Source organism: Danio rerio, chromosome 25 (assembly GCF_052040795.2).
Source record: "Danio rerio strain M-AB ecotype USA chromosome 25, GRCz13ab, whole genome shotgun sequence".
In the NCBI taxonomy this organism is placed as follows: Eukaryota; Metazoa; Chordata; class Actinopteri; order Cypriniformes; family Danionidae; genus Danio; species Danio rerio.
This window is the reverse complement of record NC_141045.1, coordinates 6,620,001-6,645,000: the sequence shown is the minus strand read 5'-3', so window position 1 is coordinate 6,645,000 and position 25,000 is coordinate 6,620,001. Positions and strand designations below refer to the sequence as shown.

The window sequence follows — 25,000 nt, the reverse complement described above, 5'->3', positions numbered from 1 at the left end:
TAAAGATCTCTTTTGGTGCATTTCGCTTGCTGCGCCTTTCTGATTGGTGGAGAGTCTGTAAAGCATCATGGGTAATGTAGTTTATATGAAGTTTGGATATTAAACATGATTGATTTTCAAATAAACTGAATAACTGCAATCAAGCTGAGACATTAGAACTTACAACCGGTCAGTCTTTTATTACTTATCGTTTTCTTGATGGAGGAAATAATGCGTTTTTACTTCTGGAGAGGCACTGTTGCACTCTATTACATACTAGCATACTCCATACTACACTGTATTTATGGCATGTAAGTATGAAATGTTTGAATAATACTTATATATAATATCTTACAAATTTTGTATAGAAATGACTCAACTTTGGCAGTTAAATGAGTTTTTAAGGACCATTTAAATATGTGTCGTCAATATTTTGATGCTAAAAAGGTCCATAGTAAAAAGGAAGTGCATGGAAAATTTAAACCAAGGTATTTTTTTGGGGTTGGTAAACAAACAGTAGCAAACCTGACTAACTTGAGTCAGTTGCAAAATCTGTGTGGGGACATCTTTCCCCCTTGCACAAAATTTGCCTTTGTGTGAATATGTTTAATTCACCTGCAGAAGTTCACCAAACACCTTAATGCTGCATATTTTGTCCGGCAATTTGCACACACTGTACACATACAGTGCACAGAAGCAATATGAAGAATATGCTAGTATGCTATCCGAACACATCCCATGCATTTCCTACTGTCACCTTCGGCTGCTTTTGATTGGACGAAACCAGCTATGACCTCACCATAGGCACACAAACACTGCAGGGTCACGGGCAGCTCCCTTTTGGTCAAAATATAGGCATTGATTTACACACACTCAGACTCTTACGCACTCACACACACACTCACAGAGAAGCTTTAAAAACAACTGACACAAGGCCGTCTATTTAAAAAGTTATTTTCCTCTTATAAAGCTTTCTGCATAAAGACTGCACATTAAAAAAAATAGAGAATACGACTCTTAAAACCTTTCGCCTCTACACAGGAAGAAATTGAACATCTGATTATAGTGATGAGCTAAATACACACTGAGTGTTGTGTGTGACGGGGTTAGAGGTCGGTCACTTTGTTCTCCAGCGCCGCTGCGATCTGCTGAAGTCTCAGGGTTAACTGTTTACTCTGAGCGGTGGGATCTTCATCCAGAGACATGATGATCTGCAGAGACAACAAACACCAGCAGCCAAATTATACAATTATCCATTCATTCATCCATCTATCCATCAATTAATCTATCTGTTCCATTATCCATTTATCCATCTGTCCATCTATCAATATATCTATCTATCCATCCAACAATCTATCTATCTGACCATCCATTTATCTGGTTATCCATCTAGCAATTCCATTATCCATTTATCCATCCATCCATTCATTTATTCATCCATCCATCCACCCATCAATCTATCCATCTATCTATTCACCAACTATCCATCTATGTAAATCCATCAACCAATTAATCCATCCATCCATCCATCCCATTATCCATCCATCCATTAATTTATCCATCTATCTATCCACCAACCATCTATCTATCCATCCCACTATCCATCCCACCATCCATCCATCTATCCATCCATCCATCCATCCACCAACTATTTATCAATCAATCCATCCATCCATCCATCCATCCAATTATCCACCTATACATCCATCCATTCATCCATCCATCCATCCATCCATCCATCCATTAATCTATCCATCAATTTATCTGTTCACCAACTATCCATCTTTCTGGTCATCCATCCATCCACCCATACATCCATCCATTCATCCATCCATCCATCCATCCATCCATCCATTAATCTATCCATCAATTTATCTGTTCACCAACTATCCATTTTCTGGTCATCCATCCATCCACCCATACATCCATCCATTCATCCATCCATCCATCCATCCATCCATCCATTAATCTATCCATCAATTTATCTGTTCACCAACTATCCATCTCTCTGTTCACCAACTATCCATCCATCCATCCATCCATCCATCCATCCATCCATCCATCCATCCATTCAATTATCCATCCATCCATCCATCCATCCATCCATCCATCCATCCATCCATCCATCCATCCATCTATCCATCCATCTATCAACCTATCCATCTATCTATTCACCAACCATCCATCTATGTCAATCCATCAACCAATTAATCCATCCATCCATCCATTAATTTATCCATCTATCTATTCACCAACCATCCATCTATCTATGTACCAACCATCCATCTATCCATCCATCTATCCATCCATCCATCCATCCATCTATCCATCTATCTATCCACCAACTATTCATCAATCCATCCATCCATCCTTTTATCCATCCATCCATTAATCTATCCATCAATTTATCTGTTTAACAACCATCCATCTTTCTGGTCGTCCATCCATCCATCTATCCATCCATCCTTTTATCCATCCATCCATTAATCTATCCATCAATTTATCTGTTCACCAACCATCCATCTTTCTGGTCATCCATCCATTCATCCATCCATCCATCCATCCATCCATCCATCCATCCATCCATCCATCCATTAATCTGACTATTCATTTAATCATTTATCCATTTATCTATTAATTAATTAATCCATCAGTCTATCTATTTACCTAATTATGCATTATTCCATCCATCCATCCACCCTTCAATCAATCTATCTGTCCATCCATCCATCTGTTCATTTGTCCATCCATCCATCCATCCATCCACCCAACCTTCTATCCATCCATGCATCTTTCCATCCATGTTAACATTTTCATTTATTTAATGATGAAATATAAATGAAATCAAAGTGTTTATGATGACCATGTCATAACTTATTTGATGCCTCCCACCCGGCCCCCACCCTTTTCAATAATTTCTCTTATCTGTTTATTTCAATGGTCCTGCTGTGCGGTAAATTAATTTTGAACTGTAACAATTATTCCATATCGTCTTTCAATTAATAAAAACGACATGCATTTGAAATGAAATATGTCAGTGCTGTCACTTGTTCATGTCAATTAACTCTGTGTATATGTGTGTGTGCGAACACTCACCCCATCGTAATATTTACTGGCGTACCGGTAGAGCTGGTGAAGGGCCACTTGTGTGTTCAGTTTATCAGTGTGTTCCTAAAAAACAAGAATAAATCAACACCACACTCTCCATTTTACTTGAAAAAAAAGCTGAAATACACACTCACCCGTGACACTTCAGCCAGATGTGTGTTCATTTCCTGGTCACTGACTGACACCATCTGACGGATTCCTTTATAGTATCTAAGGAGAAAAAATAGACCATTGATCCAAACTGCTAAATATTCGGGCTAAACCCCTTCTTAAACTTAAACATAAAATATCTGATCTACTATTCTCATTCCTAAATGATAAATCTAGTGTTTAACCTGCATCGAGTGTAAAACCATGCTATACCATGCTAACTATTGCTAATAAGCTAAAAACATGCAAGAAACATACTAATTCATGCTTGCTAAAACTGTGTTAAATGTGTCAGCAAATTTAGACTTCAAGTTAGCAAAATGTAAAACACGATAGCACCATGCTAAACATGTTATCCATGTAATAAAACTTTTCCAATGTGTTAATTTTTGATAGCAGTGTATTGTCAATGCCTAAACCTTGCTAACAACATTAACTCATTCTTACAATTTGCTATAACATGGCAGCGATGTGCTAATACATTTTCAAAACATGAAAGCAACATAGGCTAAACAACTAAATTTAGCAGCATGTTAATACACGCTAAAACATTCTAGCTAAAAATGTTAACATACTATCAACATGCTAATTCATGTTAACATGTTAAGTGTCAGAAACATGTCAACAAATTGTTAATTCATGCTAGCAATGTGCTGACCATTTTAGCAGTATGCTAATTCCTGTCTGCAGCTTGCTAATACATATTAGATATATAAAAGCAACATACTAATTCAAACAAATAAAAATTAGCATCATGTAGATATATGCTAAAGCATACGTGTTAAGTGTCAGAAACATGTCATAAACATGCTAATTCATGGTTATAATTCTAAGTGTTAGAAACATGCTATTAATATGCATGTTTTGTTAACAGATTAAACAACTATGCTAGCAACATGCTTGTTATAACATGCTGCCAGTGCCAACAGCATGCTCATTCAAGACTGCAGCTTGGTAATTCATGTAGGAAACATGCTAGCAACATAATAATTCAAAGTGGTAAAATGTTAAACATGGTAGCAACATGTGAATACATGCCAAAACATTTTAGCTATGCGGTAAATCAATGTATTATTCAAAACATGCTAATATCAGTTTGTTAATTCATAAAATGTTAAGTGTCACAAACATGTTATCAACATGCTAATTCATGTTAACAATTCCAAGTGTTAAAAACTGCATGTTTTGTTTACAGATTTGACAACCATGGTAACAACATGCTAATTTATACTTGTTATAACATTCTGACCATGCTAGCAACATGCTCATTCATACTTGTTATAACATTCTGACCATGCTAGCAACATGCTCATTCATGACTGCAACTTGCTAATACATGTTAGAAATATGCTAGCAACATACTAATTCAAACTAGCAAAATGTTAAACATGGTAGCAACATGTCAATACATGCTAAACCATTTTAGCTATGTGTTAAATCAGTGTATTAATTATAACATGCTGATATCAGTATGCTAATTCATAACGTTAAGTGTCAGAAACATGTTCTTAATGTTCTAATTCATGGTAACAAATCCAAGTGTTAAAAACATGCTATTAGCATGCATGTTTTTGCTAACAACTGCCAAACATAATAACAACCCTGCTGAAAAATCCAGCTTAAACCAGCCTAGGCTGGTTGGCTGGTTTTAGCTGGTTGACCAGCCTGGTTTTAGAGGGGTTTTGGCCATATTCAGGCTGGTTTCCAACTATTTCCAGCCTGGTCTTAGCTGGTCAGTCTGGAAAATGACCAGCTAAATCCAGATAAAGCCAGCTTGAGCAGCCTGGTTTAAGCTGGTTATAGCTGGTTTTGGCTGGGCTCCCAGCCTGGCGTGACCAGCTAAGACATGCTGACCATGCTAGCAACATGCTCATTCATGCCTGCAGCTTGCCAATACATGTTAGAAACATGCTAGCAACATACTAAATCAAACTAGCAAAATGTTAAACATGGTAGCAACATGTCAATATATGCTAAAACCTTTTAGCTAAGTTAAATGAGTGTATTATTCATAACATGCTAATATCAGTATGCCAATTCATAACATGTTAAGTGTCAGAAACAGGTTATCAACATCCTAATTTATTGTAACAATATCAAGTGTTGAAAACATGCTAATAACATGCATGTTTTGTTAACAATTTTCTGACTGATTTTGTGCTAATAACATGTTGACCGTGCTAGCAACATGCTCATTTATGCCTGCAGCTTGTTTATACATGCAAGCACCATACTAATTCAAACTAGCGAAATGTTGAACATGGTAGCATCATGTTAATATGTGCTAAAACATTTTTAACTATGTGCTAAATCAGTGTAGTAACGCTAATATTAGCGTACTAATTTTTAAAGTTAAGTGTCACAAACATGCTATCAACATAGTAACAATATCAAGGGTTAGAAACATGCTATTAACATGCATGCTTTTGCTAACAATTTAACGACAATGCTAACAACAGCTAATTTATGCATTTTAAAACATGCTAATTCATGCTTTTTTCTATGTTGCAGCATTATTGAGGATTAGGACTGTCTTAACCTTACTTTCTATTAACGTTTGGGGAAGGTGCATTGCATATTCCTCAAAAAACAAAGCAGGAGATACAATTGTTTTCCTATTTACATAAGTTAATTATCATGAATAATGAATATGATGCTATTTTAGCCTAGCTCTACCTCAGGATTCCTCATTGTAGCCACCTGGGAGCATAAACACGACTTTGTCTCCCAGTAGACTTACACGCTGACTCAAATATTGCATAAACCCAGTCAATCAAATCACACCGAGAAAGTTTTTTTTTGAGCACAACACGTATCAGACAGTCTTGTAAAGCATCTGTGGGCGTTCGGCTGGAGGCTGAGACACTTACTCGTCTACGTTCCTTTTGTAGGTAGAGATCTCCTTTGCATAGAGTAATTTGTTGCTGGGAGAATCCTGGAGGCAACAGAGACAGACAGCGAGTCCATTAATGATTCATTTCTCGTCTTTATTTGTCTGTGGCTCATTCGCAGACACTCACCCGACTCAGTTTGTGCTCTGTTTTGGTGCAGGCGTCCATGAAGGTCTGAGCTATCACGGACAAAGAGGCGTCCACGACCTCGGTCACGTGCACATCAAAAATGAAGTGAGGGTTCTTCAGGATGTTCACCCAGAAGCGCAGCGGCAAACTGCGGATCAGTATTAGAGAAGTCGTGGGAAACACTTCAGTTAGTCAAGGTTGTTTTGTTTTTGACCAAATATATGATTTTATAATCTGGCTTCACATCTCAGCAGTCTTGCTTCTGGAGGAATCTTTCAGTCTTTTTAGGGATTTACAACTAAATTGATCAAGATCACAAGGGTGCCACTAGGGGGAGAAGTTAGGACGATTCTAAAGGCCCAGGCAGTTCTGGGGCCCCAGAGATGATATTAGGGGCACAAACCTTCACTTTCATCTAAGACAACCCCCCCCCCACTCTTCACTTTTGTCCCCCTGCCCCACCCCCCTCTTCAATTTTTTTGTCCATGCCTCACGTCTCGCCCCCCTCTTCACTTACTTCCACGCCTCACCCCGCCATCCCACCCCTCCTTGGCTGTTGTAGTGAGTTTTGAGTCCTTTATAAGGTATTTTTTGGTTAATACGGTGTTCAGAGTGTTGTTTTTGTGTGTTGCTATGCTGTTGCTAGTGAGTTTCGAGTTTAGATTAGATTCAACTTTATTGTCATTACACATGTACAAGTACAATGCAACGAAATGCAGTTTAGGTCTAACCAGCAGTGCAATAGCAGCAAGTGCAGGATATAAGTTATAAAGTGCAGTTATAGAAAATCTAGGGTGATATTTACAGCTGGATGAACTATGAACATTATATACAGGTTGTATTAGCTATGAACAGAGATTTAAAATAAATGAATATATGTACATAGGTACTAGGTGCAGGTACTAGTTGGTTGCTAAGGTACCAGTTGGTTGCTATGTTGTCCGGAGTGTTATTTTGTGTCTTGCTATGCTGTTGTTAGTGAGTTTTGAGTCTTTGATAAAGTAGTTGGTTACTAAGGTTTTCAGAGTGCTGTGTTTGTTGTTGCAAATAAGTTCTGAGTGATTGATAAGCTACTATTTGGTTGCTAGGGTACCAATTGGTTGCTAAGATGTTCAGAGTGTTATTTTGTGTGTTGTTACACTGTTTTTTTAGTGAGTTCTGAGTCATTTATAAGGTTCTAATAGGTTGCTAAGGTGTTCAGGGTGTTGTTTTTGTATGTTGCTATGCTGTTGCTAGTGAGTTTTGGGTCGGTGATAAAGTAGTTGGTTACTAAGGTACCAGTTGGTTGCTAAGATGTTCTAAGTGTTGTTTTTGTGTGTTGCTATGCTGTTGCTAGTGAGTTTTGAGTCCTTTATAAGGTACTAGTTGGTTGCTAAGGTGCCAGTTGGTTGCTAAGGTGTTCAGAGTGTTGTTTTTGTATGTTGCTATGCTGTTGCTAGTGAGTTTTGGGTCAGTGATAAAGTAGTAGGTTACTAACAATACTAAGGTACCAGTTGGTTGCTAAGATTTTCTGAGTGTTGTTTTTGTGTGTTGCTATGCTGTTCCTAGGGAGTTCTGAGTCCTTTATAAGGTACTAGTTGGTTGCTAAGGTGTTCACAGTGTTTTTTTTTGTATGTTGCTAAGCTGTTGCTAGTAAGTTTTGAGTTGTTGATAAAGCAGTTGGTAATTAAGGTACCAGTTGGTTGCTAAGATGTTCAGAGTGTTGTTTTTGTGTGTTGATATGTTTCCAAGGAGTTCTGAGTGATTTATAAGGTACCAGTTAGTTGCTAAGGTGTTCAGAGTTTTGTTTTTGTGTGATGCTATGCTGTTGCTAGTGAGTTTTGGGTCTTTGATAAAGCAGTTGCTTATTAAGGTGCTAGTTGGTTGTTAAGGTGATCAATTGATTTTGTGTGTTGCTGTACTGTTCCTAAGGAGTTCTGAGTCATTGATAAGGTACTAGTTGGTTGCTAAGGTACCAGTTGGTTACTAAGGTGTTCAGAGTGTTGTTTTTGTGTGTTGCTATGCTGTTGCTAGTGAGTTCTGAGTCATTGATAAAGTACTAGTTGGTTGCTAAAGTACCAGTTGGTTACTAAGGTGTTCAGAGTGTTGTTTTTGTTTGTTGCTATGCTGTTGCTAGTGAGTACCGAGTCGTTGATAAAGTAGTTGGTTGCCAAATTTTTTAGTGTTGTTTTTGTGAGTTATTATTTTGTTGCTGATATTCCTTAAATCTTTGGTTGGTAAGGTGATCATATTGTTGTTTAGTGTGTTGCCATGTTGTTGCTAGGAAGTTCTAAGTCACTGGTTGGTTACCAAGGTGTTTAGTGTGTTGTTTTTGTGAGTTCCTATTTTGTTCCTAGGAAGTTATGAGACATTGATAGGTCACGAGTTGGTTGTCAAGGTATTTGTTGGTTGCTAAGGTGTTCAGAGTGTTGTTTTTGTGCGTTGCTATGCTGTTGCTAGTGAGTACCGAGTCATTGACAAAGTAGTTGGTTGCAAAATTTTTAGTGTTGTTTTTGTGAGTTATTATTTTGTTGCTGATATTTCTTAAATCTTTGGTTGGTAAGGTGATCATATTGTTGTTTAGTGTGTTGCCAGGCTGTTGCTAGGGAGTTCTGAGTCACTGGTTGGTTACCAAGGTGTTTAGTGTGTTGTTTTTGTGAGTTCCTATTCTGTTCCTAGGAAGTTATGAGACATTGATAGGTCACGAGTTGGTTGTCAAGGTATTTGTTGGTTGCTAAGGTGTTCAGAGTTTTGTTTTTGTGTGTTGCTATGCTGTTGCTAGTAAGTTCTGAGTCATTGATAAAGTACTAGTTGGTTGCTAAAGTACCAGTTGGTTACTAAGGTGTTCATAGTGTTGTTTTTGTGCGTAGCTATGCTGTTGCTAGTGAGTACCGAGTCATTGATAAAGTAGTTGGTTGCTAAAAGTTTTAGTGTTGTTTTTGTGAGTTATTATTTTGTTGCTAATATTCCTTAAATCTTTGGTTGCTAAGGTGATCATATTGTTGTTTAGTGTGTTGCCAGGCTGTTGCTAGGGAGTTCTGAGTCACTGGTTGGTTACCAAGGTGTTTAGTGTGTTGTTTTTGTGAGTTCCTATTCTGTTCCTAGGAAGTTATGAGACATTGATAGGTCACGAGTTGGTTGTCAAGGTATTTGTTGGTTGCTAAGGTGTTCAGAGTGTTGTTTTTGTATGTTGCTATGCTGTTCCTAGGAAGTTCTGATTCCTTTATAAGGTATAGTTGCTTGCTAAGGTGTTCAGGGTGTTGTTTTTATATGTTGCTATGCTGTTGCTAGTAAGTTTTGAGTTGTTAATAAAGTAGTTGGTTGCTAAGGTACCAGTTGATTGCTAAGTTGTTTAGAGTGTTGTATTTGTGAGTTACAGTTTTGTTGCCGCTAAGTGGTTGCTAAGGTGCAAACAGTGTTTAGTGTGTTGCTATCGAGATGTGGGTGGTTGCTATGGCTCAGATCTCTCAGTGAAATTAATATATCTTGAGGAATCGTGCGCATCCAGCGCTGCGGGACGAATAATGTTCCATAGTTTAATAATGACAATCAGGGGCTTGTTTTAAATCTCTAACCCTCAGGATGAACGATGCTGATGCTCTTCTAAGCAAACACTGCTAATTATGCATTTAATCCGTTCGATAGCGAGTCTTTTCTGTAACCGGAGCATAAAGTCAGTACAGAGCAAATAATTCACTCAATACTCGCGCTGGCAGAGCATGAACACGGACAGACGGCGGCGGAATTTCAAACAGGTTATTAAACAGCTCCGGCTTTTGTTTCCGCTGAGCCGGTTTAAAAAAAAACCTCATTCACATGACTGGCTCTGGAATATATATTGGCTAGTGGAATCTCTGTGGAGAACAGCGCTGAAAAAACAAAACAAAAGGTGTATAATAACAGAACAATTAAATTAACCAGGGACATAATTAAGGTGTTTGTTTGGCTGCGAGCGGGTTTATATTTAATAGAAGCTGCTGGAGTGATGATATTGCTCGTCGCATTTATTCACATCTCGGCGGCAGCTGTCAATCACACGCACACATCAGGCGGAATAAATGAATGCGCCGCTGACATTAGCATATGCCGAGGCGTCTCTGGAGAGCAGCGACAGCCAGAGAGCAGAGCAGCAACACACACAAACACACACACACACACTGACACACACCTGTTGGTCTTCCAGATGTGGATGGTTTCCTCGTCTACATTCTCGTGTCGCAGCGCTTGCTCATCTAGGAAGTCGAAAAAATATTTCACAGCCGGCGGGACGGCAGCGCCGGAGCAGAGAACACTGTGGAAGAAATCATCCACGAACTGCTGTAGCGTGCCCTGAAAACACACACACACACACACACACACACACACACACACACAAGGTGATCATAGTTTAGTGCTTATACATTCATTCTATTTTTGAAAGTGCTCTCGTTTTATTTATTTAGTTATTTTTTAATATTGCACATGAAGAAATGTTTTACTAACTGAAAGTAGTCACTATAAAACTGCCATGGGCTCTTAAGGAAGCCAGAATACATCTCAGATTTTTAATTTTGCTATGAACCCATAGAAAAGTTCTCAAATCATTTTTCAATATTCATTCATTCATTCATTTTCCTTCGGCTTAGTCCCTTTATTTATCAGGGGTCACCACAGCATAATGAACCGCCAACTTATGAAACATATGGTTTACACAGCGGATGCCCTTTGAGCTGCAACCCAGTACTGGAGAAACACCCATACACACTCATACATTATGGCCAATTTAGTTTATTCAATTCACCTATAGCGCATGTGTTTGGGCTGTGGATAAAACCCGGAGGAAACCCACACCAACACGGAAACTCCACACAGAAATGCCAACTGACCCAGCCAGGACTCGAACCAGCGACCTTCTTGCTGTGAGGCGACAGTGCTGACCACTGAGCCACCGTGTGACCCCAGTTTTTAATATATTAGTTCAAAAATACAAATGTCAGATTTCGAATTGACATAATTAAACTCAATCATAATACAAATTAAGCATGACTTATATACTGGTATGTTTTTAAATGATGCATTAAATTATCCATTTAAATGAGTTATTTACATTTCTATCAAAATTTTTTTTTTAAATAATGGCAACCATCTAAATATTAAAATTACTGAATAAAACTGTCATTTTAAATACATTTATTATATAAATAATACATTAGTAACAGAGTCAATCAATGTATTTTTTAAATAGTCTATGCAATGTATCTTCTAAAGTAAATGTAAAACAATATGCAAATTTAGTAGGGATGTCCAGATCCAATCACGTGATCCGCTTGTTAAGTGTGATGTCACGCGAAGCGGCTTCCGGGTCCAAGCGCTCTATTCAACTAAATGGGGAGACTCATGAAATGGTAATAATAAACGTTTACAAAGCGATTTAATGCTTTCAAAAGTCACGATCGCAGTGTATATGTCCATGCCTAATATCCGATGGCCAGAAAGTGATTAATTTTTTATAAATTGTTAAATTCTTGGTATTTGTTATGCAGGAAACCCAGAGATTGTTGTGTACGCTATGATTTTATATAAAATTAACTTTATTGTGTGATATGAATAAAACGTGATCATAAACAAATGATTTCTCCACTCAAATGAGTGGCGGCTTGGACCCGGAAACAGTATTACATACGTCACAAACACGTCACCACTTAACAAGCGGATTGGAAATCGGGCCCGATCACACGGTTTTAGACTCTATCGGAATCGGATGGTACCTCAGAATCAGGACTCGAATATATATAAGAGCAATATCACATGAGTAGCAGTGCGATATGGCTGTATATCGGCACTGGTGGGAGGCATGCGTTGGCATGAGGCTGCAGGCCGAGTGCCTCAGTGCCCCCACCAGTGCCGATATACAGCCATATCGCACTGCTACGAGTGTGATATTGCATTTATACAACAGTTTGACGGCATAAAAAAACAAAATAAAAACAAAATCAAAAAAACAAAATCAAAACATGGAGAGTCTCAAAAACCCTTTTGTATGAGGTACTACTTTCTTTCGCGTCGGATTCAAATCATAAGCTGACAGTTATACAGCTGAGCAAGCATCTTTTAAACTTTAGATTTGTCGTGTCTGCTTTTTGCTGGCTGTATGTGGGCGGAGTAATACACAAAGGGTAGAGAGGCTGTACGGGTGCTGATATTACTTAAATATATCACAGCTATCAGCCAATCAGATTCAAGAACCAGACAGAACTGTTGGATATATATATATATATATATATATATATATATATATATATATATATATAGTTGAAGTCAGAATTATTAGGCCTGTAAAAAAGAGAGTAGATGTTTTCAACACATTTCTAAACATAATAGTTTTAATAATTCATCTCTAATGACTGATTTATTTTATCTTTGTCATGATGACAGTAAATAATATTTGACTAGATATTTTTCAAGACACTTCTATATAGCCTAATGTGACATTTAAAGGCTTAACTAGGTTAATTAGGTTAACTAGGCAAGTTAGGGTAATTAGGAAAGTTATTGTATTACGATGGTTTGTTCTGTAGACAATCATAAAAATATAGCTTAAAGGGGCTAATAATATTAACCTTAAAATTGGGTTTAAAAAAATAAAAACTGCTTTTATTCTAGCCAAAATAAAACAAATAAGACTTTTTCCAGAAAAAAAAAATATTATCAGACATACTGTCAAAATTTCCTTGCTCTGTTAAACATCATTTAGGAAATATTTAAAAAAGAAAAAAAAATCAAAGGGGAGCTAATAATTCTGAATTGAGCTGTATATTGCCATTATTTTTTTAACACATCTATAGTTATGTTGTGGCCCAGAGTTAGCCTCTTTCTTGACTTCACACAGAAACAGTGCGGCATGACATCACTTTATTGCAGAGAGACGCTATTGGTTAAATGCTGGCAAAATAGAAAACAAATCTCAAAAACCAACCTAAGACCTGAAACTTAACACAGACCTCAAAAAAAGGCAGAGAAGTGTCAGGTTTTCTTTCTGCTTGGTTTCCTGACAGTCATACATGGCTGTTCAGTGTGTGTGATCGGCCTGACGTTACACACTTCTCCTCTCCGTGTTTCTGTCGCCGCTGACAGCTTTACGTGCTGCTGAATTACTTCTGTACAAGGCGAAAGCAGCGCGCTAATTAGCCTCTCTAATCGCTCAATTTACGGCCTCCGACACGAGGACAGGAGACGAACCAATCAGACGCAATTAGATTTACACGCTGCTAGTTAAGAGAACACGCGAACACTCACTTCATGTGGGTTTATGGAGGTTATATTAATTATATGACACACACACATACACACACACACACACACACACACACACACACACACACATTTAATACTGCTGGAGGATGGGATTTGGTTCATCACTAGCATTCAAGCAAAACTGATTGTCGACTGTTTGACAAATCGTTTAGTCACTCACATTCACTCATTCATTCTTTTACTAACTCATTCCCTCACTCACTCACTGACTTTCATTCACTCTCTGTCATTTACTCACTCACTCACTCACTCACTCACTCACTCACTCACTCTCTCTCTCATTCATTCATTCATTTACTCAGTCATTCACTCACTCACATTTACTCGTTCATTTTTTCACTGAATCATTCACTTTTTCACTCAGTCATGCACATTCACTCATTTCATTCACTTCACTCACTCACTCACTCACTCACTCACTCACTTTCATTCATTCATTTACTCAGTCATTCACTCACTTACATTCACTTATTCGTTATTTCACTAACTTATTCACTCTCTCCCTTACATTTACCCATTTCATTCACTCATTCACATTCATTCTCTCTAACATTCACCCATTTCATTCATTTACTCAGTCATTCACTCACTCACATTCACTCACTCATTATTTCACTAACTCATTCACTCTTTCACTCACAACATTCATTCATTCATTCATTCATTCATTCATTCATTCATTCATTCATTCCATTCACTTACATTCATTCATTCATTCACCCATTTCATTTACTTACTTAAATTAATTCATTCACTCTCTCTAACATTCACCCATTTTATTTAAGCACTCAGTTATTCACTCTGACATTCACCCATTTTACTCACATTTACCCATTAATTAATTCATTCATTCATTCTCTCTAACATTCATCTATTTCATTCACTCACATTAATTAATTAATTAATTCATTCATTCATTCATTTTCTCTAACATTCACCTATTTCACTAACTCACTCACTCACTCACTCACTCACTCACTCACTCACTCACTCACTCACTCATTCATTCACTCTAACATTCACCCATTTAAATTCCCTCTCACATTTGTTTCTTCATTTAATCATTTATTCATTCTTTCAGTCACTCACTCATTCAAATTCATTGATTCATAATCACTCAAGTCAAAGTCTTCAAGCATTTTACAGGTCCATTTGTAAACTTTACCAGCACTTTAAACGTGCTTTAAAATGTTAATACTTTTATAGTATAGTATAGTATAGTATAGTATAGTATAGTATAGTATAGTATAGCATAGCATAGCATAACATAGTAGTCAACTATTCTCTGGAATTTTTGATAGCCTAGGATTGAATTACTGTCATTTACTCTCTTAAATGTCAATTACTTGCACCTTAAAGGTCAAAATTTGACCTAAAATTTATATTTATCTCAATTTCAAAGGACTCAAATAAAAAATGATGACAAGGTGGCTCAGTGGTTATCACTGTCGACTCACAGCAAGAAGGTTGCTGGTTCAAGCCCTGGCTGGGTCAGTTGGCATTTTTGTGTGGAGTTTGCATGTTCTCTCTGTGTTGCCGTGGGTTTCCTCCAGGTGCTCGTGTCCCCCACAATCCAAACACATGCGCTATAGGTGACTTGAATAAACTAAATTGGCCAAAGTGTATGTGTGGGAATGAGTGGGTATGGGTGTTTCCCAGAACTGGGTTGCAGCTGACAGGGCATTCGCTGTGTAAAACATATGCTGAAATAGTTGGTGAGTTATTTTGCTATGGTGACTCCTGATGAATAAATAAACTAAGCCAAAGGAAAATGAATGAATGAATGAATTAATTAATGAACTAAATAATTAATTAAAATGACATACACATCACACTACAGGCACCAGTGCAGACTTCAACTTTTTCAGTTCATGCAAAAGCAAAGAGGTTTATTTAGATTTTATTCAATCGGTTAATTTTTTATGACCTATTTAGTAGGATAAACAATTATAAAAGCAACAAAATCACAATTCCAAGTACTTCACCCATAAAACATGAGCGCTTTTCAAACCGAAAAAACATTAGGATTAAAATTTTCAAGAATTTCCAACAACCCCGATAAAATCGCGTCCCGCTGTACTGTGTGTTATTTACTGAAATACCCTGAAAACGAAATGCCAGTGTTCTTGTAGGAGTGCAGTACCTTGACGGAGAGCAGTCGGGTGAGATATATCTCAGTGATGGCTTTGGTCATGGATTTGTCCTTTATGCTTCCCCTCTTGGATTTGATCTCATCCAGCTCGTCGGCCGGTCGCACCAGGTGGAAAACTTTATCGTCCTCCAGCAGGGCGTTTCCTAAAAGTAAACGAAGAGTGTCAGTGACGTCTCCATCCGAGCCACTTTAGCACACATGACAAAACTTGCACTCACTCTCTTCATGGCTGTCGTGATTTTGGTCGTATGATTGTTGCGTGTGCTGGACGCTAGAGAGAATCACCGTTGCATTATCCCGGACCTAAAACACACACAAAACAACACTCATGACGCAACACAATTGCAACATTTTCAAAAATGTATTTAAACTATGAATTTTGATTTAGTTCTAAATGATATTATACATGTTATAAGCGTCAGGAATGTGCTCACGTTATAATGTGCCAGTGTGTTGATGCGTCTCCACCGGCCCTCCTTCTGTGATGTCACATCTAGATCTGACAGGATCTGTCCTGTGGAACCGGGCCGCCATTCTGTGCATGAGAGCACAATACATACAGGCAGAGACAGTGTCATGCTGAGGGAAGTTATTAATGGCTGAATCACATAACTCATTCATTCAATCACTCATTCAATCACTCACTCACTCTCACACTTACATATATTCACTCACTCACTTACTCACACACTCACCAACTCACTCACTCATTCATTACCTCACACACAATTATTCATTCGTTCACTCTGTCACTCACTCACTCACTCACTCATTCATTTATTCATTCATTCACTCAATCACTTACTCATTTACTCACTCACTAACAATTATTCATTCACTCACTCTGTCATTCATTCACTCACTCATATATTCATTATTTCATTCACTCATTTAATCACTTATTCGTTACTCACTCTGCCATTCATTCACTCACTCAATCACCTACTCATTCATTCACTCACTGTCATTCATTCACTCACTCAATCACTTATTCATTCACTCACCCACTCTGTCATTCAGTCACTTACATTCATTCACTCACTCACTGTCAATCATTCACTGTCATTAATTTATTCACTCACTTATTCATTCATTCATTCATTCATTCATTCATTCATTCATTCATTCACTCACTCACTCACTCACATTCATTCATTACTCAATCAGTCATTCACTCATTTCTCTCACCACTAAGTCAATGAGCTATTTAGTCAGTCATTCACTCTCACTCACTCACATTCATTTAGTCACCCCGTCACTCATACATTCATTAACTCAGTCATTTACTTCTCCCTTGCTCACTCACTCAGTTGATCAGTGACTCAGACAATCATTCACTCATTTACTTCTCACTTAGTCACTCAGACATTCATTCATTCACTCACTTTCTCACTCGCTCAGTCGCACAGACATTCATTCACTCACTCACTCACTCACTCACTCACTCACTCACTCACTCACTCACAGTCACTCTTTCACTCACTCACTCACTCACTCACTCACTCACTCACTCACTCACTCACTCACTCAGACATTCATTCATTCACTCACTTTCTCATTCGCTCAGTCGCACAGACATTCATTCATTCACTCACTCACTCACTCACTCAGTCACTCTGTCACTCACTCACTCAGACAATCATTCATTTACTCACTTTCTCACTCGTTCACTCACTCAGACATTCATTCATTCACTCACTCACTCTGTTATACATCACTCACATTCAAGTATTCACTCACCATGTCATTCATTCACTCACTCACTCTTTCATTTACTCACTCACATTCATTCATTCATTCATTCATTGACTCACATACTCATATGTGACTCATACTCATACATCACTCACATTCGTTCATTCACTCACTCTGTCATTCATTCACTCACTAATTCATTCATTCATTCATTCACTCACTCACCTATTCATTTACTCACTCTTTCATTCACTCACTCACATTTATTTATTCACTCACTTTCTGGCTTACTCACATTCACTCATGCACTCATTCATTCACTCCCTTTCTCAACCACTCACTCACTCAGACATTCATTTATTCATTCATTCACTCCCTCGCTCACTCACTCACCAAGGGTGACACTGTCTACTTTGGGTCTCTGGGAGTAGGGCAGGTTCTTGTAGACCTGCTCCAGGATCTTCTCCTTGACCTGAGAGATGGTGTCACAGTTTAAGACGTTCACCGGGGTGATGTCAGGCCCCTCGCCCTGAACCAGCACCTGCAGCGTCTGCATTCAAAAGACGAAACAAACAAATATTCAACACCCTCTTCACCATTCATTCATTCATTCATACATACATACATACATACATACATTTATACATATTTACATGTTTTTAAATGTAGAACTATGCAGATGGCACTCTGTGGCACGGCAGGAATTTGAAGATTCCTCACTGCCCAAAATCTGAACTCTGAATTGCAAGCTCCACAAAAGTTTGTGACATTTGCTTAATTTTACGTTAAATTTATCTATTGTGGAATCCTGGAGGTTTATAACTGTATTATCACAGCTTCTAAATATTATATTATACTAATATAAATGTACAAAATCAGTACCAGAATGCTGTACTCCACGTCGTCTCCCAGAAGGCCGGTGTCGTTGAGTGTGTATTTGGCTTTCTTCACCTGCACATCCACGGGGCCCTTCTCGATCTGGTGCTTTATGGCCCTGAAGAGCTTGTAGAGCGGCTCTCCAGCAGTGTCCTGAACAAACATGAGTGCATTTCTTTTTATCCTATGAGGCTGTTGAATGCTTGATTCTGATTGGCAGGTGAACATTCTAAGATGTGTAGTTATCTTCAGATAAACGCACAGCTAAAGTAGTTCCGTCATGAGCCCATACAGTTCCATATCACTACACTGAGTAAACTGTGAGAACCTGCGGGAACTGAAATACGAGCACTATGAGCATGAGTATGACTCATGACTAAAATACTAATAAAATCCATCAAATGTAATCTGAATTTAAGTGAACTATGTTGTGCTGCCTGAAAAACGATGCTACTAGTCAAAAGATTATTGTATTTTATACAATATAACAATTATGAAATTATGCATTATTGGATATTTTACCTTCAAGTACTGATAGAGACAGATGGACATCCAGTTACTCAGCATCCTTTCAACCACTGTTTCAGATCTGGAGAAATAAGAGACAACTAAATGAATAGTTCAATTAATATAATAATATTAAATAATATAAAAAATAATTATGTAAAAAAAGAAGTAATACACACACACACACACACACACACACACACACACACACACACACACACACACACACACACACACACACACACACACACATATATATATATATATATATATATATATATATATATATATATATATATATATATATAATTTTATAACGATTCTATAGACTATCAAAAAAAAATTAGCTCAAAGGGGCTAATAATTTTGTCCCAAAAATAGTTTTTAAAAAATTCAAAACGGCTTTTATTCTAGCCGAAATAAAACAAATAAGACTTTCTCCAGAAGAAAAAATATTATTAGACATACTGTGAAAATTTCCTTGCTCTGTTAAACATCATTTGGGAAATATAATAAAAAAGAAAAAAAAATCAAAAGGGGGGCTAATAATTCTGACTTCAACTGTGTATATATTTTTTTGCATTATGCTAAAGCTGCTTCATTTTCTTCAAACAGCAACAATCATGCAGCTCATATGATTTGCTTGTTTGTTTTCAAAGTATTGTGTATATTTTATTAAGTGAAGTTTACTTATAAACTAATTTCAGTCTAATAATTCTGACTTCTGTATATTTGTAGTCAAATACACTTTATTTGTTTATATTTTATCAAAAGAAAAAAAAAACTAAAACTTGTTTTGGACAAAAATGAAGTTTTAAATTTAAGACATTTATTAGTAATGAATACAGAATATAGGCAGAAGAATTACGTTTTAGAATATACAAATGAGTATGGCAGCTGTTGTTCTTCACAGGCCTAAAGTGAAGTTTTGTGTCCAGGTAATGATACACTGGGCAACTTTTTGAGCAGTTTTGTGGTACAATACTGTAAAGTGATAATGGTTGGCTATTTTGCTGCTGGAAAATGGCAACAACATTTTTACAAAACAATTTAAAGAAGTGTAGGCTATTTTGTATAGGCGTATACATGATGTGCGGTGTAGTTACCAAGAAATTAAAACAGGTAGTAATGAATACTTTTTACTTAAGTATGTATTTCAGGCCGTACTTCTTTACTTTTACTTGAGTACAAAAGTGTAGTCAGTACTTCAACTGTTACCAGAGTCGTTTTAAACAACAGTATCTGTATTGAGTAAAGTTTGCTGACAGGAATGAAAGCATGAAGTCACTTTCAGCCATACACTGAAGCGCTGCTGCTTCTTTTTTTTATCTTCTTCACCAATAACAAAAAACCATAGCAAAATTAGCATTAGCATAACAATCAAACATGCATGTGAGCGCATGTTTGTGGATGTTGTAAGTGTGGAAGATTTTAGCATTTCCCATGTGACATTTGGAGATAAATCTGAGCAGATGATAAGAAAGATAGAAAGATGCTATATGAGGAAGATTATAATGATGTCTGTACAGTCTGTCACGTAGCAGGGTCGCGTAGGCTTTCTGTGCATTCAAAATTAATAACTTGCTTTCTCTCGTTTGTGCTGGAGGATGTTTACTTGTCTTTAATCGCCTCAAACTACACAATCTGAATGTAGTTAAATGATTCAGAGGCACTAACTTCAAAAGTAAAGTTCATATGGGAGAAACTGTGCCTGGAGAAGTGAATCTCACGTACTGTATAACCTGGGAAATAAACTCCTCAAGTTATTATTTCACCTCAAAATCACCCCATAAAGACACAAAACAAGGCAAAAACATGTACTAAAAACATAAAAATAAAAAATGTAATGATTTAAAGAACAACCTTATTGTTAAAATGCAAAACTGATTATTTATCGCTGTTTGAAAATGACAATAATTAAAATATAATTGCTGTATTTTAGTAATAAAAGTCAAATGATTCAAAATGAAATTGTAATTTGAATATAATACTTAAAATAAACTTTAAATCTAAAATGAAAGAAAATGTAAATTTCAAAAAATGGTAAATTGTATAATCAACAATACATTTATCATGAAAAAATATTTTATATAACCCCAATAAATAAATTAGTATATTAAACAAAAGTTAAATTTTTTAATTATATATGGTATTATATTTATTATATATTTTAAGCGACAAAAAACTATATGGACTGCACAATATAAAAAAAATCTAACATTGCAATATTTTATATTCGGGCGATATATATATAGCGATAGGAATACATTTTTGCTATATGAGTTGAATAACTATTTAGAAAAGTTTTAACTTAAGGTCGATCGGGATGATTTTTTTTAGGGGAGTGCATATGCGTAAAATATAAGTAACGGTCTACAAGCATAGACAAATTCAATAATGAAAAAGATACAAATTAAAGAAACAGCGTTTTATTGTTTTCCGAGGAGTCGAACAGTATTCAGGTATACAGTAATTGAATAATCAAATGTAAAATAATACTGCATAGTCTTCGTTTTAAAAACAATTGAATAAAATTAATCGTTAATAATTCGTCAAAGTTACAAATGGTACAATTTCTTAGGCCTGAATGCTTTTGAAACCGTCACACAGTCAAAGGCCTCAAAAAACCCTCACGGAATACTAAATTATAATCCAGACTCAACTTTGCATATACTCGCAATGTGACTATTGCAAATGATCCCATTGCTGTATCGATGCTGAAATTATATATTGTGCAGCCCTAATATATATATTATATTGTTATATTTTAAAATATTTTGTGTTATATAATACAATATATAATAAATAATATTTAGTCACCAAACATCTTTGGTAATCTAAAGAAAATACACTTAAATTTGTTTATATATATTTTAAATAATATTAAATTTGTAATATTATATATTTTTAATTTCTCCTGACTTAAAAAAAAAAATGTTTACTATATATGCTTTATCTTTTTTTTTTTTTTACATAGATGTCATGGTGTCTCACCGGCGGAGCAGCAGTTTTGGGTTCTTGCTGTGAACGTAATCCTCCATGAGCCCCAGCAGAAGCGTCCTCATGATGTCGGTGTAATACTCCAGTTTACCGTGAAGAGCTACGGTCAGCAGAGACGCAAAATACACTTTGGCCCTGGCGTTAAAATCCGGACGGCCCTCCAGTGTTCTAATAAACTTAACACAAACACAGAGAGAGATTGATTTATGCAAACACTTCTGACTTTAATATGGAGCTCATTTTCCTCACAGACTATTGTAGAAAAATTAAAAGAGTTATTGCAACTTTTTACACAATAATGTTTGCTTTCTTGCAATTGAGAGTTAATTAGAATACTGGTATTTCTAGCAGAAGTATTGTGAAAAAAGTCAGAATTGCGAGAAAGTTTTGTTGTGCAGAAAATAGTCCACTGCGAGAAACAGTCACAAATTTGTAGAAAAATTTCCAAAATATATGATTTAAACCTAGACTTCTGTGTCAGGTACTAATTCGATAAAGAGTCAGTATTTGAAACATTGTCGAAAAGATTCAGCATTTGAAATATTGTTGAAAAGAGTCAGTATTGCAAAACATTTTCAAAAAGAGTCTGTGTTTCCAAATATTGTAAAAAAAAATCTCAGTATTGCGAAAAATTGTCGAAAAAAGAGTATTGTCAAATATTGCTGAAAAGAGTCAGTATTGCAAAATATTGTTGAAAAGAGTCAGTATTGCGAAATATTGTTAAAAAGAGACAGTATTTGAAATATTGTCGAAAAGAGTCAGTATTTGAAACATTGTCAAAAAGATTCAGTATTTGAAATATTGTTGAAAAGAGACAGTACTCGAAATATTGTCGAAAAGAGTCAGTATTTGAAATATGGTCGAAAAGAGTCAGTATTGTAAAATATTGTGAAAAAGAGTCAGTATTGTAAAATATTGTGAAAAAGAGTCAGTATTGTAAAATATTGTTGAAAGGAGTCATTATTGGGAAATATTGTTGAAAAGAGTCAGCATTGCAAAATATTGTCGAAAAGAGTCAGTATTTGAAATTTTGTCGAAAAGAGTTAGTATTGTGAAATATTGTCGAAAAGAGTCACCATTGCGAATTAGTCAACGTGTCAGTATTGCTAAATATAGTTAAAAGAGTCATTGTGAAATATTGTAAAAAAAGTCAATTGCGAAATATTGTCAAAAAAGTCATTATTGCGAAATATTGTTGAAAAAAGTCAGTATTGCGAAATATTGTTGAAAAAAGTCAGTATTGCGAAATATTGTCAAAAAGAGTAATTTGAAATATTGTCAAAAAGAGTCAGTATTGCGAATTATTGTCAAAAAAAAGTCATTATTTTGCGGAGTATTGTCGAAAAGAGTCATTATAGCGAAATATTGTCAAAAAGAGCCAGTATTGCGAAATATTGTCAAAAAAGTCATTATTGTGAAATATTGTCGAAAAGAGTCAGTATTGCAAAATTTGGCAAAAAAGCAATTTTTAAGAAATATTGTCGAAAAGAGTCAGTATTGCAAAATATTGCCGAAAAGAGTCAGTATTGCAAAATATTGTCGAAAAGAGTCAGTATTGCTAAATATTGTCAAAAGAATTCAGTATTGCGAATATTTTTGGAAAAAAAGAGTATTGCGAAATATTGTTGAAAAGAGTCAGTATTGCGAAATATTGTCAGAATTCAGAAAAAGACGCAATTATATATATATACACGCAGTGACGTAAACAGCGTTTTTGTGTAGGATTCATGTGCTTTCATGTACGATTCAAACAGTACAGCATTCAGGCTCACATCTTAAACAAGCGTCTTGTTTTATTCTAATGATCATTAAGTTTTATTGCTGTCTGGTTATGATGGACTTTTGTGTGCTGCGCGTAACGATATAAACACCAGGGACATAATTACAGGCCAGTCTCGAACACTGTGCTTGTTTATGCGTTTACATGTGTGCCATTAAACGTAAATGTTTAATTGTGTTTCCGGCATGAATATAAAAGACTTTAATGAGAGCGCGGAGCTGATTGAGTCCTCGGGGGCCGTTTTACTGTCGTTGGCTATAATTGAGTGAATGTCTGAATGAAGTCTACAGGGCTCCATCACTCATGCGTGTGTCGTTCCTGATGAGAAACCCCAACAATTATCCTCAAATCCTTATTTACTGACCTTTCCTGCTATTAACCGTTTAAAACTAGAAGGTGAGGATGCCAATGTTTAATGGAGTCTACAAACTAGTATGAGAAATTAAGTTGCACTTCTGAGAATAAAAAAGTCCATGTTGAAAGATATGAGCTCAGAATTGGGAAAAATAAAGTATTTTTCTTGAAGAAATTGTGAGAAAGCCTGTAAATTTGTTTCATCTGCTAAATAAATCAGAACCAAAACATATCAATTCTGAATTCTGTGAAAGATAGCTCAAAATTGCAACATAATATATCTTAAAACAGTATTAATGAAAATAATAAAATGTATTTTTATGATCTCTCCTATTTTCTCCTATTATATTTTCAGATTCTGCAGAGGGTTTTCAAACTTTATTTTCACTCTTGATGAATTAAACATCTCCTTAATGATTAAACTATTACTATATAAGAGTTTCCACAAAATTAGGCAGCCCAACAGTTTTCAACAATAAAAATAATAGGTTTTAACAATAAGATCAGCATTTTATAGCATTTTAAAATGATTTCTGAGGGATCACATGACACTGAAGACAGGAGTAACGATGCGGATAGATCAGCTTTAAATCGCTACATTCAATAATAAATTGGTTGTTTTAAAATTGTAATTATATTTCATAACTTAATTCCCCCCTGTATTTTTCAGCAAATAAATGCAGACTTGATGACCAGAATATGATTATTTTATAAAACATTAAAAAAATCGTACTGATCCCAAATGTCTTAAGTAGTGTGCACTACATTAAACTAAACTAAAGAGAAGACAAAACACGACATAAAAATAAATGAAACAAAACAAAACAAAAAATAAAACAAAATAAACATGAAATGAAATAAAAAGAAACAAAAAAACAAAACTAAACTAAAAACAAAATTAAAAGAAATGAAACAAAACAAAACAAAAAATAAAACAAAAATAAAATGAAACAAAGAAAACAAAAACAAAACAAAAAACAAAATGAAATGAAACTAAACAAAAAACAAAACAGAAAACGAAATGAATCAAAACAAAAAATAAAGCGATACAAAAAACAAAAATGCAATAAAACACAATGAAACAAAAAACAAAACGAAAACAAAAAG

At 35.8% G+C, this 25,000-nt stretch overlaps 1 protein-coding gene and 2 long non-coding RNA genes across 4 annotated transcripts in view; 2 read left to right on the top strand and 1 right to left on the bottom strand.

The window, feature by feature from the left end:
- Window positions 1-25,000, bottom strand: part of plxnb2b (plexin b2b) — a 327,318-nt gene that overhangs the window by 1,033 nt on the left and 301,285 nt on the right. For both annotated transcript variants that reach the window (NM_001423669.2, NM_001197316.3), the window contains 13 exon segments: window positions 1-1,190; window positions 3,076-3,150; window positions 3,222-3,297; window positions 6,108-6,172; window positions 6,258-6,405; window positions 10,405-10,565; window positions 15,673-15,824; window positions 15,900-15,984; window positions 16,116-16,216; window positions 17,770-17,926; window positions 18,259-18,405; window positions 18,775-18,841; window positions 21,754-21,935. The exon segment at window positions 1-1,190 is cut by the window's left edge and continues 1,033 nt beyond it. In NM_001423669.2, the coding sequence (NP_001410598.2) occupies window positions 1,086-1,190; window positions 3,076-3,150; window positions 3,222-3,297; window positions 6,108-6,172; window positions 6,258-6,405; window positions 10,405-10,565; window positions 15,673-15,824; window positions 15,900-15,984; window positions 16,116-16,216; window positions 17,770-17,926; window positions 18,259-18,405; window positions 18,775-18,841; window positions 21,754-21,935 (1,521 nt within the window). In that variant the 3' untranslated portion in view covers window positions 1-1,085.
- LOC147837649 (uncharacterized) lies at window positions 6,851-10,552 on the top strand. The gene is made up of 3 exons (XR_015526147.1): window positions 6,851-7,662; window positions 7,773-8,975; window positions 9,402-10,552. It is a non-coding gene; the product is annotated as an uncharacterized LOC147837649 (long non-coding RNA).
- On the top strand, window positions 21,731-22,998 carry LOC147837648 (uncharacterized). Its single transcript, XR_015526153.1, has 3 exons — window positions 21,731-22,347; window positions 22,407-22,520; window positions 22,663-22,998. It is a non-coding gene; the product is annotated as an uncharacterized LOC147837648 (long non-coding RNA).